The sequence below is a fragment of the Vigna radiata genome, chromosome 8, assembly GCF_000741045.1.
Source record: "Vigna radiata var. radiata cultivar VC1973A chromosome 8, Vradiata_ver6, whole genome shotgun sequence".
Lineage (NCBI taxonomy): Eukaryota > Viridiplantae > Streptophyta > Magnoliopsida > Fabales > Fabaceae > Vigna > Vigna radiata.
In genome coordinates, this window is record NC_028358.1 from 35,887,375 (window position 1) to 35,905,998 (window position 18,624).

At 28.1% G+C, this 18,624-nt stretch overlaps 1 protein-coding gene across 1 annotated transcript; it reads left to right on the forward strand.

Moving 5' to 3' along the window:
• Window positions 1-3,594: 3,594 nt before the first annotated feature.
• LOC106770591 (polycomb group protein EMBRYONIC FLOWER 2-like) lies at window positions 3,595-8,561 on the forward strand. The gene is made up of 8 exons (XM_022784821.1): window positions 3,595-3,650; window positions 3,730-3,865; window positions 3,988-4,043; window positions 4,943-5,021; window positions 7,433-7,589; window positions 7,929-8,068; window positions 8,255-8,329; window positions 8,427-8,561. The coding sequence occupies exons 1-8, from the start codon at window positions 3,595-3,597 to the stop codon at window positions 8,559-8,561; spliced, it is 834 nt and encodes a 277-aa protein (XP_022640542.1).
• The last annotated feature ends 10,063 nt before the right edge of the window (window positions 8,562-18,624 follow it).

Consider the following 18,624-nt stretch of genomic DNA (forward strand, 5'->3'; position numbering starts at 1 on the left):
ATTCTGATGATAGTTGAAAGGATTGATTTTCATATATATTCGATTTCCAAAAATAATATTTTTGAATTGATTTCCNGAGGTTGTCTTAAATAGAGTTAAGCGAAACATGAAAGCATATAAATTTTTTTCTATTTTATATATATCACTTTCACGTGTATGGGTTGAGACAACTCCAATTTTTTTTAAATATATTTATTCTTGTTGATAAAAAAAAGAGTTTTAGAAAAAGTAATGAATTTTAAACATCTTGTTATGATACCTAAAGTATTCCAAAAAATACAATCAATTCTCCTCATATAATTTTCACAAAATGAGTTCACATAAAATTATCTCAGAAATATGTGGAAATTCTCAATATGTGTTGCTATATTGATCTGTTTGATGCACTCATATATTTCTGTTCCTTAATTTTTGCAAAATTCTATAGAAAATGTATCCTGCATAGTTTAAAGCGTATGGAATAAAAATAGGCTGACAAAGGTTAGAATCAAAGCCAATAAACATCAAATAATGATACTTACTTTACATAAAATGTTTTTCCTCCACCAATCATTTCGATTTAAAAGCTCTGAATAAGTATGATATAACAAATCGAACTAGATTGTCAAACTAGCTTTTCCAGCTAATATGTTAATTTATTAAACTAATTTGTTGAACTAGTTTGTGGAATTAATTTGAAGAATTTCTCCAACTAATTTACTGAACTTACTAATTTTATTTTTTCTTGATTTTATAATTCTTTTTTTTTCTCTCATTTTGTTTTGAGTTTCTTCTGATTTTTTTGTTATTAATTAAAGATATTTTAGTAATATAATTAGAACAAAACCAACATTATTTCATTTGTACGAGATTTAATTGGCTAAATTGTAGATAGGTAAAATTTCATTGTTCTAATTACTTTTGTTATGAGTTTTCAATTTATATATATATTATGTTAATCTTTCAGTGTAGATTATGTTATATTTGATTTTCTTTTAATTTTTACCTTAGACACTTGTTTTTATGTAAAACTTTGTCATTCATTTACTTTGTTTATTATATTCTTACTAATTCTATGTAACTTATAACCAATTTATTTTTTTCAGGTAGCGGATTTTTTGAGATTGGCCAGTTTAACTAGGAGTTTCTTCAAACCTTTTGTAAGTTTTCATCTATCATATTATAAATATCAGGACGTGTTTGATAGGTGCAATTGCCTGCTCCAACTTATTTGTTAGTTTAATATATTTAAATTGTTCTCACATTTAAAATGGTGTTGTTCCCGTACATTAATTTTGTACAAATCAGTGTAGAAAGTTATAAATGACAAAAACAAATCATGAAAAAAATAAATAATTTGAATTATTTTTATGATTTTCTTCTTACCAGTAAAAAAAAATGACTTACAAAGGTATAGGAAGTGCCTAAATTCATTTACATAATTTAGAATGGAACTATAAAGTTGAAAGAGATATTGAAAAGAAAAGTGAAGCACAAAAATCTCTCATCCTTGCCTATAACCATCAAAACATCTAAACACAATCAAGTAAAGAATTGTTCTATTATCTCATTTTTATTTTTATTTGATGTGAAATCTCCAACATTCATGTTGATAAATGAAGATATCAAATATGTGATTAGATATTTATAAGTGGTTTAATAAGAGTATGATAATAGAGATATAATAATTTTAAAAGATTTGTTTATGATAGACTTTAAATGACTTTGATACTATTTTAATAAGTAAGTTTACACTTAATTCAATCTTATAAAACTAATTTATAAGCTAAAATTTGCATTCTACTTAAATAGTATAAAAGGTGATATTAATCCATGTAGAACACAGATCACTATCCATCTATTTACATCCAACAAAGAGCAAATCAATTTCTAAATAATATTTGAGACATGAGAGAACATGAGAAAATGAATTGTTTCCAACAAGGGTATTTCAACTTTGAGGGATCCAATGTAATATTTCTCCTCTTCAAGTTGTCTTTAGTTGAAAGTTTGGTATGCATAAACCTGAAAAGAAAGAGAGAGATACATTTGAAGTTTGAAGGTACCTTGATACTATAGAATACGGTTGTTGGTGTAGTTATGAATATGAAAATCATATATTAAATAATATACTCCTTCCTTTGATATTGTTATTGTTTGTGATGTTCCTTGCATGAGTTGATTACCTAATTCTTTCCCACTCATATAGGGTTTGGTATTGTTGGTGTACTTCTGAATAGGCAAATGATATTAATTATACTCTCGATTATTCTCATTTCCAAGTTCTATTGTTTGTTACTTCCTCTTTTGATAATGTTGTTGAAATCTCACACATGAATTGTTTAACTAATTGTTTTTCTCATTTATTGAAACTTTAACTCTCAGTCATCTTTCTATAGTCTCTCACTATTTGTTGCAATGCATTTGTTAAGATTCTTAGTGTAAGTTTGAATCCACATAAGTAAAAACTATGCAAGAAAAAAATACTTCTAAACTGATTATTTCAAAGTTTTAGATTTTAAAAATAATATTTTGATAAAGATTTCCAAACTGATTATCTCATGACAGACCTAACATCCTTCACATCAGTGTATATCATATTTTACCTTAGTAATATTATTTTAGATAAATTATGGAAAAAGAAAAAAAAGTGAGATTTCTTTTGAGTTTCTCTAGTAGTTTTTTGTTTTCTTTTTTTGTAATAAAATGTGTATTATTTATTAATTTTATTCTAGTTAAACTAGTATTATGTGTTTTATAAAATTTTGCAATATTTTTTAAAAAAATATCATAAATAATCTTTTGTCCATTTTGATGATTAGATTTGCAAACTATATGATCCCGGGATGAATTATTTATAAATTTATTATCAAAGGTTTAAAGTGATGAGATTCTAACACTAGGTTGTCCAAGTTAACTTTTATGTAAAAATATATGTATTTACAAGGATTCAGCGAGAAAAACTTGAATGAGTATTTTTACTACATAAGATAGAGATCGTACGGTAACAATTTTATTTTCATTTCTTATATATGATTTGAGTAATCTTATTACTTTTATTAAACATGTTTATTATTTTTTTATAAAAATTAGAATTTTTTTCTTAAATTGTATTTATATATAGTCGAAAGTTTGAAGTTTAAAAATAAGTGTGATAGTAGGATTTTTTTTTATCATTTTGGTTTAATTTAACGACATTACAAAAATGGTGTAGATTTTAAAAAAAATTAATTTGAACAAATCATGGTATAACTTCAAAAGGAAAAAAAATCATATGTTAAAGTGATTTTACTGAGAATGAACGTCGTATGATGATTTTTGTCACAAAAATTGTCATAAATTTGAGAGGACTTGCTTAAACTCATATTTTATTTTATTTATTTTTTTTTAAAAAAAACTTACACTAATTTTGTAATTTCATAATGAAATCATCAGACCATATTGGTAAAAAAGTCTTGATAGTAACGTTCCAATCAGGGGGACCTGCATCCTAGGTATTTTGATGTTTCACTTGGTTGTGTTCTTCACCTTAGATAGGTTTTGATGATTTCTTACACCATTTTCTGTGTAGGTTTGCTGCTTTCGATAATTTTCTATATTTCGAGTTTGGGATAAATGTTAGATCTTAATGAGACTCCTCCAGAAGAAATGCAAGGAGGAGCTTCTGAAAGGTAAGTAGTTCCTGCAGTTTTGCACCAACCTCAAAAGTGATACAACATAAGAAATGCTGACATCTGTTTACTTATGTAGATATTCAAGAAGCAGAAATCAACCAGACGCTGAATATATCTGGACCAATTTATCAGAAGAGCAGAAGCTTGTTGCATTAAACAGTTTCAATGTTTATTGCAAGCCTTTAGTAATCTACAACGAAATCCAGTCTCGCGTACTCCTTCTACCATTTTTCATTATATTTATTTTATAAGTTTCTCATGTTTGGTAGATTTTTTTATGTGAAGATAATACTATTGTCTGTTTTATTCTAATGATATACATATCTGTTTATAGCCAAGATTCCTTCAGAGATGCTTGTACCACAACAGAAAGGCTAAGCACAAGAAGAGGTAAAATTATGTTTAATACATGCTATGTATAAGCTCATGTGATAATACTGCAACAAACTCATATTGTTCATCTCTTATCTTTTGATATTTCTCTTTTGAAACATTCAATCAATTACAAATGGTTTCTATTGAATGTTGAGTCAGCTCCATACAATACAATTACAATATAGTTCATCCTTAGTGTTTGACATAAAAGGTACATTTTGTTCTTTTTTAAGTCTTTCTTTCTTTATGAAATAGATGTCAATCATGTTCAACCATTTCTTTGGAGTTTGATTCAAAGCATAGAGTTTTCTTTTGCTTATAAGCCTTATATTCGTGGTCTTTAATTAACCATAAAGTCATTAAGTTGTTTAACATAAATTTCTTCTTTCAATTCACTAATGGAAAATTAAAACTTGTTGTATTTGGATAATTAATTTAGAAAACTAAGTCATTTATATGAAGAATTTATAATTCTTTATGCTAAAATAACTTGTTTTGGATAAAATAATTAATTAAAAAAAAATTCAAATTTAAATAATTTTGAAAAGTATTTCAAATGTATAAAACAAAAGAATTTCAAATACTAAAAAATTATAAGAGATTTGAAATTTCACTTACTTTCTTTCAATTTCCACTCCAATCACGAAAGTGTTGAGTATAATAAACTCAAACTAAAAGTCCAATGAGTCAATTTGAGTTGAAGATTCAATCAAATAAATTAATCAAAACTAAGTCTCAATTTCTTAGAATTATTGAAATCCCTCATCCAAATATAAGGTAATAATATTTAAACATGATACATGAAAAGCCTCGTCAAAATTCTTAAAATAAAACTCACACGCACACTCTGATATTTTCGTGAAAATGAGTCTTTTTCGATGTCTTGTTCAATGTTTGATTCTCATCATCTGCAGGTTCATTATACTCATCTTCTACTATGTCATATACATCTCGGAATCAAAGAAGAACCTTCATATGCAAAGATCAATTGTCGTAATTGGTCTTCTCCGACAATTGTGGCACACTCATTTCCGTTGACTACCTTTATCATCTCTAAAAAAACAAGCACTTACTTTTCTCTCACAGTGTTTGGCTCTCACCCACTTTTTTTTTTCTTTCTTGGTACTCAAACCATAAAGCTCTGATACCATTTCATAACAGAACGTGACCCACACAAATAATTTGACTCTTCAATTCACCAGGGTACTTTTTCATTAAATCTTGATAACCTTTAAATAGGTGCAAATAGGATCTCCGGCCAAGTACAAATAATAAAAACTCACAACAATAGAATATCAACTAACTTTATTTTATCTTTATCAAAATCAAACTAAATATTACTAAACCCAAAACTAATAAAATAATAAATCTCTAAAAATCCTAACAAAACTTCCCATTAACGGTGCGCCTCCAGAACCCGATCAAAGTCTTCAACCATGAGCTTTGATAGGTCCTTCGACTCCTTGACGATGCACACAAAACTCTTGAAATCATCTATCACAACTCGGCTGGCAGTCAACGACTTTCCATTTCTGCTGAGTTGATCTACCACTTTCTCCTTCATATTTTCAAACTCTCCCTTTCAGAGTTTGAAGTTGGTCTTGCTTAACACAGTTGTCCCATGTACGCGTCTTTTGAAGATGCATCTTTCCCTATCTTCTCACCGTTGTGGACTCGTCTACAATCTCATAGAACTTGTCCTTCACTCGTATCTTTTTCTCTACAAAAAACTGGGTCTATTCTTCGTATTCCGTGGGTTCTCGTTTCCCACACATCCAATATCAATTGCAGACTCCAATCACCATAGTTGACTCACTTTGCCAACTGAACCATTTGTAAGATTATCCATTTCTTACTCTCTCTTTTTTACTCTCTTTTTCGGACACTTAGGCTCTTCCCGCTCTGTTTTCTCTCTCTCAGTATTTGACTCTCCCCTCTCTCCTTTTTTCTCTCTCTCGGTATTTGACTCTTCCCTCTCTCCTTTTTTCCTCTCTCGGTATTTGACTCTCCCCTTTCTCCTTTTTTCTCTCTCGGTATTTGACTTTTCCCTCTCTCCTTTTTTTCCTCTCTCGGTATTTGACTCTTCCCTCTCTCCTTTTTTTTGGGTAAAGCATAAAGGCTCTGATATCACTTTGTTAAAATAAAACTCACATGCACACTCTGATATTTTCATGAAAATGAGCTTTTTCAATGCAACAATATGATTCAATGTCCGATTCTCATCATCTATGGGTTCATTGTACCCGTCTTCCACTATGTCCCATACATCTTGGGATCCAAGAAGAACCTTCATCTGCAAAGACCAATTATCATAATTGGTCATCTCTGACAATTGTGACACACTCATTCCGTTGACTACCTTTGTCATCTCTAAAAAAACAAGAACTTACTTTTCCCTCACAGTATTTGACTCTCCCCCTCTCAGCATAAAGCTCATTTTGTAACAGAGAGTGACCTACACAAATAATTTGACTCTTTAATGACCAGGGTACTTTTTCATTAAATCTTGACTACCTTTAAATAGGTGCAAATAGAGCCTTGAACCATCAACCAGGATATTTTTTCATTAAACCTTGACAACCTTTAAATAGGTGCAAATAGAGTCTTGAACCAGATACAAATAATAAAAACTAACAATAGAATATCAATTAACTTTATTTTATCTTAATCAAAATCAAACCAAATATTACTAACCCCAAAGCAAATAAAATAATAAATCTCTAAAATTTAGTTTATCCTATTGTGAATACTTTTCACAAGTCATTTTTTACTCTATTGGATTCAATAATTTAAATTATCACTATAAGAAAATCTCCAAATAGTAATCAATTTTAATCACAAAATGTAATTAGTAATTATAGTGACTAATTTAGATATCACTTTATAAATTAAAAACTATTAATAACTAAAATAGTTTCTAAATTAGTTTTCATAATGAATTGATTTTTAAATTGGTCCTAACACTAATTGTCAAGATTTGAACTACTAAAAGAATTTATTTTTAAATTGGTAAGTATATTCCCGAAACTTTTTCTTTTAAATAAAAAATTTTGCTCTCCCAATTATCACATCAAACAAAATTTTTGCTCCAAAAGTTAACAATGCTTAATTTTCATCTAATTTCAACCATCGTAACCAATTATTATTTGAAAATATATATATTATTTGATGCTAACAAGGTATATCATTTGAAAATATAGGATTCTAATGACAGTAAAACTGTCGTGGAAAGTATAAGAAATTCGATCTCTTTTTCCTTATGTGCATCTGTCTGGGAAGGCTGTTGGATCCAAACGAGCAACACAGAGGGGTAGGAACAGTGCCTCTTATTAATCATTTTCTGTTTCTTACATTAAGAATTTCTCTTAACATTTGTAATATTTTTTGTTTTTGACTTTCGAAAGGAAGCAAAGTATGATGTTCATCCGATATTTGAAGGTCCAACTGGAATTAATTGGAATGGAATTAATCATGTCCGAGTAAATTTTATGCTTCCTCATATCGAAAAGTTAGCTGTGGAAACTAATTATGACAAATATTTTCTCTTCATTCTTGCTTCTGGTATGCATATCATTGCTTATATCATCAGTTTCCATATGATGGTAGCTCCATTTTTCACTAAACTCCCTTTTATTATAACCATTTTTTTATAGTGAAAAACCCAATTTTATTGTCTACAGTCAATGCAAGCACGTTGACTTCGGAGGTGGCTTCCAATGAATGTGAGATACATGCTTCAGTTGTTAACTATTGCTTTTTCAAAATAAATCTCATCTTGTAAAATCCTTAATACTCATTCACTACTTTTTCCATTCACCTTATGATGATTTTGTTTTTCCAAAATAAATTTCATCTTATTTATATATACATGTTCATATATTTTGCTTCTGTTTTTGACAGCATCTGGTGGAGAGAAATGCGTTTATGGAAAAGTATCTCTGAAATTTCTTTACAAGATTTTGAATATATCTCCAGATTCTCCTTTGCAATATGGAACTGAGATTCAATTTAGCACTGAACTTCGTTCTTGTAATTTGAAGGTATGATAAGCTATTGCATTTGCATCTGCTTGCTTGATGATTGGTGTTTTGGTTCTTTCTTTTTCTTGTAGTTAAATATATGCTATTCATGAAAATTGGTTTTGTCCAATTTCAGGCTTTTCATCTCTTTTTTAGTGTTTACAATTGTGATAGATGCAGTATTCAAACCTTTTTTTTATGTTACAGTATTGGTTGAAACATTATACTCGAACAACAAGCAGCACCATCTCTATTAGAGATTCCAATAATTCAGAGATAGAGGTTTATTATAGCAAAATTTGATGCATATAAACATCATAAGAATTGAATTTCTTTAATGGAGAAGTTGAATTGATTGTTGTTGTTATGGTTTTGAAAGGGTATATCAAAGAAACTTGAAATCTCAGCTGGTTTTGAAGAATTTGGAGCAGCTATGGAAGCAGCTTCTGGTAGGACACAGGAGAGGAGAGAAGAGTCATCTTTGTCTTCTTTCTTACCTCATTTCACTTGGTAAATTTCATTATACAAAATGTCTATAAAAGTATTAAATTCTTTTTTTTATAGTATTAAATTCTTATTTATTTATTTTAGAAGTAGTGACTGAACTTTGTTGTAATTTCTGGTAAGTAAATTTGGTTTACATTTTAACATGGAATTGCTTGCATGGTTCAGGTCACCAGGAATTGTCTCATTTTATTACAGGTACGACATCTTAGCTTCTTTGTATCTGACACGATAATTTTACTCAAGTTTTCCATAGGGATGTTTTCTATTTTTTTTTTAATATTGTTATCAAATATTATTAGACATTACTATATATAAAATGTTAGCATTCAAATTCTCAAAATTTCAATCAACATCTATCATCACAAGAGGAATCATAAAAGAAGAAAAAGAAATGGAAAATAATGAGCCAACATAAGGAGTCAAACCAATTCTATTTCAAAGTGGATAAGAACACCTATCTACAACATTATAATTGAGGTAAAAACTCAAAGCAAAAATATATCTTCATCATGCTGCTACTTAAGGAGGTAATACACACAAAGGGATTATTGAAAGCTTAATACATCAAAGAAAAATTACATTTTAATAATAGTTTATTTTTTTTGGAAATCTCTCTGTTAAGAATAATTGCATTTAAGTTAATATATAACACATCCGGAATTCCCAAAAACAAATTATGTATTTTCCTCTGTACTGGTGAAGAAAGATCTTGTTGGGTGCTCCACAATTCTTCAGATACTACCATCTTCATTTACCTTAACTTATTTGAAGAATTTAAACAATAGAAGAAGTATTTTTTGTTCTAATATTATTATAACAAATAATTAATTATATTTATGATAATTTGTTATATTTTTGTGTTTTTTTTTTCTGAACAGTTTTGCACATTTTATTATTATAATTGTCTAATTTGTTATACTTAGATGATTTACATATAATACTTTTGTCTTTTTTTTTTTGTAATAATTATCCTGCATGAAAATAACTTTAAACATGTCAATGAATTTATTAGACAATTCTATCTTCCACCAACATAGTTGATGTACATTTTTTCTTATTATCAAACTTATTTTGCTTATCTTTGGGTTAGAATATAATTCTAATGAAAATTACTTAGATCATCTTAAAATATTTAATTGAATTTTTTATAAAAATTAGAAGACCAAAATAAGATTTTAGTTTTTTCTTTTCTTTTTTACTAATAGGAGGAAGGGTAATTATTCTGCTATGTCTGTTTTAATTATTTTTTTTTCTAAAAATCATTTCAGGTATTACCATAACATGTTGCACAGGGTCGAAGGTAAGTTTAATATTATTCTTACTCTTTGTCTTGCTTATTCAGTAGATTTTTTCCATATTGACGTGGCCAAAAGAAGTTAAACTATGTTAGAAATAATGTTTAACGGTAAAAAAAACAAAAACTAATTATTTTATTCAAATATTTATAATTTATGACATAACCATCTGTTGATTTGATTAGAATAATTAATTAATACATTATAGCAATTAATTTTATATTAATTAACTTAGAAGTTTTGATTGCTGAGAATTTCACCTGTGCAATCTGTTTGGTACAATGTATAAACTATAAGGTTAAGACTTTTGATTACTGCTTCAAAACCCTAAATTTATCGATTGATAATATTAATCTGTTGTTAATTTTTCTGCCGAACTACTGTTTTAGAGCTTAAAAATCCATTTAAGATTATCGCACCCGATATTTAGATTTGAATTTTCGGTAAGTAATGTCGAAAACTCGGGCTAGTTTTAGGATGACGAAGTTACAATAAGCCACGGTTTTTAAAGAATGAATAACTTTGTAGGGATAAGAGGAATTTCCATCGGTATATGTGTCTGTGAAGAACAAAAACTGGTGGCGAGAGATTCGAACAATTTCTCCTTAAATTTTTATAAATCCGTATAATTATTGGCACACATCTATACTTTATATGAAGTTTTATGAGAATTTAGGGTTTGATCCTCAAATTGATTATTTAATTTTCCTCCAAATTAATGCAGTTGATTGATTCAAAAGTTGATACTTTTATGTACTGGTAAGCTATTTTAATTCTGACCCCTCATATAGATTCGTGTGGTATGAAGTAAAATGGTGAACTAACAGTATGTTTATTAAGTGTCAAAAAACCAAGGAGTCGAAAGCTGAAAACTTCATCTCATAGAAAAAATGATACAGATCCGGTGGTGCTAGACGTGGAACTACGTGGTATTGTTGTGAATGCTGAGCTAATGAAGAACATGGGTATGTATGAGTGGACGTGAGACTTTCAACTATTTCTATCAGTTAATTTACTTGGTGATGCAATTTATGTTCTACCTAGTTGTAGAACACTCACGTTAATATTGCAATGTAAAGAGTGGATCACATACTCAAATGTAACTGTTTTATATGCTACTCCAGGTATGTCCCTACCAATACATGTTTTTGATGATGGATCAAATACAATACAACAAGACCAGCTCAAGGAGGTTTCAAATAATGTAGTGTTAGAAGTTGAGCAGGAGCAAGTTTCAAATGCAGTATCCGATCCGTTTCAGTGTTGTGTCTCATCAGTGTCTAATCATGATGAGACACGTGGAGTGCAGGAAGTTGATCATGATGAGACACATGGAATGCAGGAAGTTGATAATGAAGAGATTTCAAATGCAATTATGGTGTATACTGGTGAAGATTGTGTCCCTGCAATTTCTGACCATGATAATGGGGCACTTGCTGTGCTAGAAGACGATGTTTCAAATGCAACTATTTTGCATACTAACGAAGATCATGTCTCAACAGTTTCCGAGCATGATAATAGGGTAGATGCTATGCAACAAGATATTGTGCAACAAGATGCTGTGCAACAAGATGCTGTGCAACAAGATGAGGTTTCAAATGCAATAATTATACATCCTATTCCGGATTTTGTTCCATATGTACCCTTGAATAAAGGTACAAGTTCAATGCAACAAGCTGAGGAGAAAGAGAAGTTACTAAGTGAACGCTATGACCCAGATATGTAAGTGTGATTTTTTTGGAATTTATAAGTAATTACTTATTAAAATGTTATTAACTAAATCAAGCATTACTTTTATTATATTATAAAAGATAGTTGTATACAAGAAAAATTGAACCATAGTTTTTACTTTACGGTAGTGCTTAAATAAAAGTCGTCATTTATCATGTTCTACTATAATCTTGATATAAGGAACAAATATCATAATGGATATAAGTTTTGACATCATTATTTTTCAAAACATTTCAGGCTTGCTCGGTGGAAGAAGCGAACGTTTTATCATTCACACACATACCAGGTGATGAATAATGACATTTTTTTATACTTTTTTTTATATAGATTTATGCCTACTTTTACTTATTTATGCCTATTTTTTGGGGACACAAAGGCTATGGATCTTGAAGAAGTGGTAAAGGATGAAGATAGTGAGGATGAAATTAATGAGGACGCTCGAGTGATTGAAGATAGAAGAGTATGTACAATTAAACAAATTATTTTCTGTTTTCAGTTTCTGCAATTTCATCTTTATCTCTAAACAACAAAATCAGTTATGTTTTGAGGAATCATTAATTGAGAAAATTGATATACAGAAACTTGAGCTTCTTGATCTTACTGAGAATCAGAAGCGGTTCATTACTATGTGGAACTTATTTGTTAAGAAACATCGGTAAGTTGTTCTTATTTTGATTCAAGGTGTTTACTTTTTCTTGGATTTATTCTGAACATCACTAACAACAATTAAAATGCATATATTCTATGCTGAATGTTTGAACTTGTTGCTGTGTAATTAATTTTGTTCTTGTGGCAGTGTGCTGGTAGATGGCCATGTGAATTGGGCATATGAAGCTTTCACAAAATATCATTGTGCTTAGTTTGTCAATTCCATCCCATTAAACTGGTAACTACCATCATTTCTATGTTTTTCATGTTCTAATTTTTTTACCTAATTTTTCATTTTTAATAATTTTGTAAGCCTTGTATATCTTTCGAAATAATCTCTATTTTTGTGGGAATAGAGCTTCCTAAACAATTTTTGTCTTCATATATTTTGATTTCCATATAATATATATTATTCCATTTTGACACTTTTTGTGGTCTTGTATCATTTGNACGTGTAAAGATCTGCAAATAATTANGAAATGAATGATTTGCAGGTCATGGAGATTGTTTATGATAAAACTATATGATTATGGTCTTCTAAAGCCAAAGACTGTGATTACATGCTATGCCATTCTCAAACAATACAGGGAACAGAAATAAGATCCAAAAGTTAAGGCCTTTCCTAACCCTTTTCTCAAAATAAAAGAAACAAATGACAGAAAAAAACTTCTGTGTTGTGTTACTACCTTCAAACTTTTAATTGCTCTCTTTGTTGTATTATTACTACCTTTCAACTTTCAATTGCTCCCTTTGTTGTGTGGAGCTGAAGAAATTTGCAAGCTACCAATTTCATATTTTCTATTTAATTCTGTTACAGTTTGAAATATTATAATTATAGAGCAGGGATTCTCCTCACATTTTCAATTCATGATTCAAATTTAGTACATTTACAGTTTGTTTGGACTATATGTTGAACACAACTTTTAATTTCATGACTGAGATTCTACTATTTTTAGAAAAGTAACTTCAAAAATGCAAAATAATGTATCTTGATTTAGCCTATGATTCTCCGTCTCTTATCTTGGATAAGTTTTCACGTCTCTTACATCATTTATGTGTATTTTTCGTTAAAATTAAGTTATCATCGTCAAACTGTACTTGATTGAAACTATTCTCCAATTTTATATACCCATCTCTTTGGAGATACATATTCCATTAGCTATTCCAACATTACAAGCTTTTTCAACAAACACATGCTTAGAAGTTTTTTTAGAAAAATTATATATATACATATATATATATATATATATATATATATATATATATATTTATATATATAGATTGTATATTTTGTATAAACTTAAAGAAGAATTAATTCAATCACAAATCGTTTTCCAAAGAACATGAAATTGAAATTTAACAAATAATCCTTGTAAGAACTATACAAAAGGGGTTTGTAAAACAAAAACAATAAAGAAGATAAAGATCAATAAAAGATTGAAGAATAAAATAGGTCCATTTCTTATTTTTTTTCTCCAATAATCCTCATAATCTCATCATGTGAGCAAAAATCTACGCTTGAAGTAGTTGATTTCAATGCGTTTTCAAAATAGGATTGATCATTGGTTATTTACAAATTATTATTTAATTAATTATTATCTTAGATTTTCAAATTAATCAATGTAATTTCTCAACTAATTTGTTAGTCTTCTTACTCTTAACCAAAGTACATTTTCAATTAAAAGTAATAACTTTATACATTAATCATAATAAATTTAATCAAAGTACATATTCAGTTAAATATTACTATGCCTAATCATGTCATTCTTTTGTCTCTTATATCAAGTAAAAAACTAATTAACCAAAGTACATTATTGATTAATTTTTGTTAAAATTTTTATCACTAATTAATTCACATGAGAGTTTCTAACTTTAATTAAAGTAAATTCTCAATTAAAAATAAAAACCCTTTGATTGATATGTTATAGATTTATACCATGCTAATTTGCTATAATGTAAGGTTCATTACTTTTACTTCATTAAGAAGAAAAAGATATAGACAAAAATAAATCACAACAAAAATAAAAAAGAACAAACGTATTTATTCATCTAATCTTAGAATCCATTTAAGAAATTACAGCAGAATAAACTCTCAAGACTTAAAACTCCATGGAATGTTGAAATAACATGAAAATAGAATAAAAGAGGATAAAGAACGTGAGAGAAGAAAAATGACGGAATTTGAACCCCCAAAGGGTTCCTAAGCTCCTAATATGTTTCAAGCTCCTTACCACTGGTGCCAGGGACAACCCACCTCCACCAAAACAACAAGAAGAAGAAAATGAAAACAAAGTCAAGGTTCGTTAGAGGTTGCGGGTTTTGTCTACCGTTCCATTTTTCTTCATCATAAACTTTGCAGCAATAATAAATCTAGGAAGATCTGATATCTCTTTTTCCCTCACTGTGACGACATATGATTGAACCACATTAAATAAAGTTTTCTCTTTGGAGTTCTGGATACTTTAATTCTTCATCCCTACTGATTTTTGGAACTGGGTGACTTTCCTTGTCCCATTTCCTTCACTGTTTTTTGGATACTTCAATTCTTCATCCCCACTTCATCCCCACTTAAAATGATGAATCCTAACTTAGATTTCAATTTTCACAAACTTTTTCTTTTTGTTTTTTAATTATATATTCCATTAACCTACTCTGCATATGCCATGTAATTTAACATAATGATCACATATTAAATATATGTCACGTCAAGCTGACAACTCAGGAGAAACTTAACCCCGTTAATCTAATTTAACCAGAGGGAGCTAATTGCTTCAATTTTTCACTTTTAGGAGCCCAATTGGTGAAAAAAAAAAAAGAAATTGACCTATTTTGTTCTTTAATCTTTTATTGATCTTTATCTTCTTTAATGTTTTTGTTTTATTAACCTTTTTTGTATAGTTTTTATAAGAATTAATTTGTGAAAAATCAATTTTGTATTCCTTAGGAGACGATTTGTGATTAAATTGACACTTTTTATTTTGTTGACTACTATTTTAACAATACTAAACTTGTTATAGTTTAATAGTACTAATTTGATCGTATTAACGACAATATTATAAAAAGCAAATGCAAATCTTCAATATGGAGGAACCAAATATAAGATCATAACAATAACTTAAAATATAATTTCAATAAAATAAGCATAAGTATAAACGGCAAAATAATAAATATTTCAAAATTTTAAAGATATAAAAATAATTAATCATTTCATTTTCAATATTTTTTTTAAGATTAAGTTTTAAAGTGTCAAATTTAAAATTCAAAATATATGGTAATAAAGTTTTAAATTCTTAAGAGTTATAAAAACAAAGTAATAAAATTTGAATTTAAAATTAAAAAAAAAAACTGTAAAATGATTATCCTTTTTAAATAAACTATTTTAATGTCTTAATCATTTTTACATATTTTTGACATTTAAAAAGTTTGTATTTATAATGAGAACAAATCTTGACCATTCTTAATTATATAATAATATATTATAATATATATATATATATATATATATATATATATATATATATATATATATAATAACATTCAATAATATATAATAATAATAGTAATAATAATAATAAATAAAATATGATTTAGAACAATAAATAAATAAATGAATAATGATTAAAAATATCACATTTTTCAATTTACTCAATCTAATTGTATTTTGAAACAAAATCAATTATTAAACTATTGATACTATTCAGAATATTTTATTTTAAGGAAAACATTATAAATAAGAGTTTGAAATATAAAATTGTGTTAAAACATGATGATTTCATTAAACAAGTCCACAAAATGTTTTGTAGTTTTAGATCAAAATGTTTTGTATACATCTTTATATGTATCAAGAGAAACTTACATTTACTTTTCCTTTTCTTACTTTTTCTAAGACTTATATACTTTCTTTAGCTGAAAATTGTTTTTAACCATTCTCACGACCCATTTCGAAAAACAAATTTGATTCATTTTGAGATAATTAAAACAACTATATTGAACCATGGTAACTAATTTTTTAATGAGATTATAAAAATGCACACCTCTAAAATATATCAACTAAACTAATTTTACAATGAGATTATAAAAATGTACAATTCAAAAATAGTTTAGAATTTATGATTCCAAGTTTATGATTTAGGGTTTAAGATTTATTTTCAAATTCTTTATTATAATTTGAGGGAATTATTGTAATATGTTGTATTATGCGTCAAACTTTTCTTTTTTATTTAAAATATGTTATTTTAAGTTTATTGTTTAAGTTCATACAAAATATACAATCTATGGTGTCAAATAAATATATATATGCAATTTTTTTAAAAAAAACTTCTAAGCATGTGTTTGTTGGAAAATGCTTGCAATAATATGTATCTCAAAAGAGATGGGTACATAAAATTGGAGTATAGTTTGACGATGATAACTAACTTTTAACAAAAAAATACAAATAAATGGTGTAAGAGACATGATAACTTATCGAATATGTGAGGAAAATGGGTGAGAAACATTTAAATGATAAGAAACGGAGAATCATAGGCTAAATCAAGATACATTATTTTGCATTTTTGAAGTTACTTTTCTAAAAATAGTAGAATCATGAATCTCAGTCATGAAATTAAAAGTTGTGTTCAACATATAGTCCAAACAAACTGTAAATGTACTAAATTTGAATCATTGAATTGAAAATGTGAGCCTGAGAATCCCTGCTCTATAATTATAATGTTTCACACTGTAACATAAATAAATAGAAAATATGAAACTGGTAGCTTGCAAATTTCTTCAGCTCCACACAACAAAGGGAGGAATTGAAAGTTGAAAGGTAGTAATAATACAACAAAGAGAGCAATTAAAAGTTTGAAGGTAGTAACACAACACAGAAGTTTTTTTTCTGTCATTTGTTTCTTTTATTTTGAGAAAAGGGTTAGGAAAGGCCTTAACTTTTGGATCTTATTTCTGTTCCCTGTATTGTTTGAGAATGGCATAGCATGTAATCACAGTCTTTGGCTTTAGAAGACCATAATCATATAGTTTTATCATAAACAATCTCCATGACCTGCAAATCATTCATTTCNTAATTATTTGCAGATCTTTACACGTNCAAATGATACAAGACCACAAAAAGTGTCAAAATGGAATAATATATATTATATGGAAATCAAAATATATGAAGACAAAAATTGTTTAGGAAGCTCTATTCTCACAAAAATAGAGATTATTTCGAAAGATATACAAGGCTTACAAAATTATTAAAAATGCAAAATTAGGTAAAAAAATTAGAACATGAAAAAGATAGAAATGATGGTAGTTACCAGTTTAATGGGATGGAATTGACAAACTCAGCACAATGATATTTTGTGAAAGCTTCATATGCCCAATTCACATGGCCATCTATCAGCACACTGCCACAAGAACAAAATTAATTACAGATAGCAGAAAGTAGAAATCTAAACAGCAACAAGTTCAAACATTCAGTATAGAATATATGCATTTTAATTGTTGTTAATGATGTTCAGAATAAACCCAAGAAAAAGTAAACACCTTGAATCAAAATAAGAACAACTTACCGATGTTTCTTAACAAATGAGTTCCACATAGTTATGAACCGCTTCTGATTCTCAGTAAGACCAAGAAGCTCAAGTTTCTGCATATCAATTTTCTCAATTAATGATTCCTCAAAACATAATTGATTTTGTTGTTTAGAGATAAAGAAGATGAAACTGCAGAAACTGAAAACAGAAAATAACTTGTTTAATTGTACATACTCTTCTATCTTCAATCACTCGAGCGCCCTCATTAATTTCATCCTCACTGTCTTCATCCTTTACCACTTCTTCAATATCCATAGCCTTTGTGTCCCCAAAAAAATAGGCATAAATAAGGAAAACTAGGCATAAATCTATATAAAAAGAAGTATAAAAATAATGTCATTATTCATCACCTGGAATGTGTGAGAATGATAAAATGTTCGCTTCTTCCACCGAGCAAGCCTGAAATGTTTTGAAAAATAATGATGTCAAAACCTATATCTATTATGATATTTGTTCCTGATATCAAGATTATAGTAGAACATGATAGATGACAACTTTTATTTAAGCACTACGTAAAGTAAAAACTATGGTCCATTTTTTTCTTATATACAACTGTCTTTTATAATATAATAACAGTAATGCTTGATTTAGTTAATAACATTTTAACAAGTAATTACTTATAAATTCTAAAAAAATCATACTTACATATCTGGGTCATAGCGTTCACTCAGTAACTTCTCTTTCTCCTCAGCTTGTTGTACTGAACTTGTACCTTCATCCGTAGGTACATATGGAACAAAATCCGGAATAGGATGTAAAATTATTGCATTTGAAACCTCATCTTGTTGTACAGTATCATGTTGCACAACATCTATCCCAT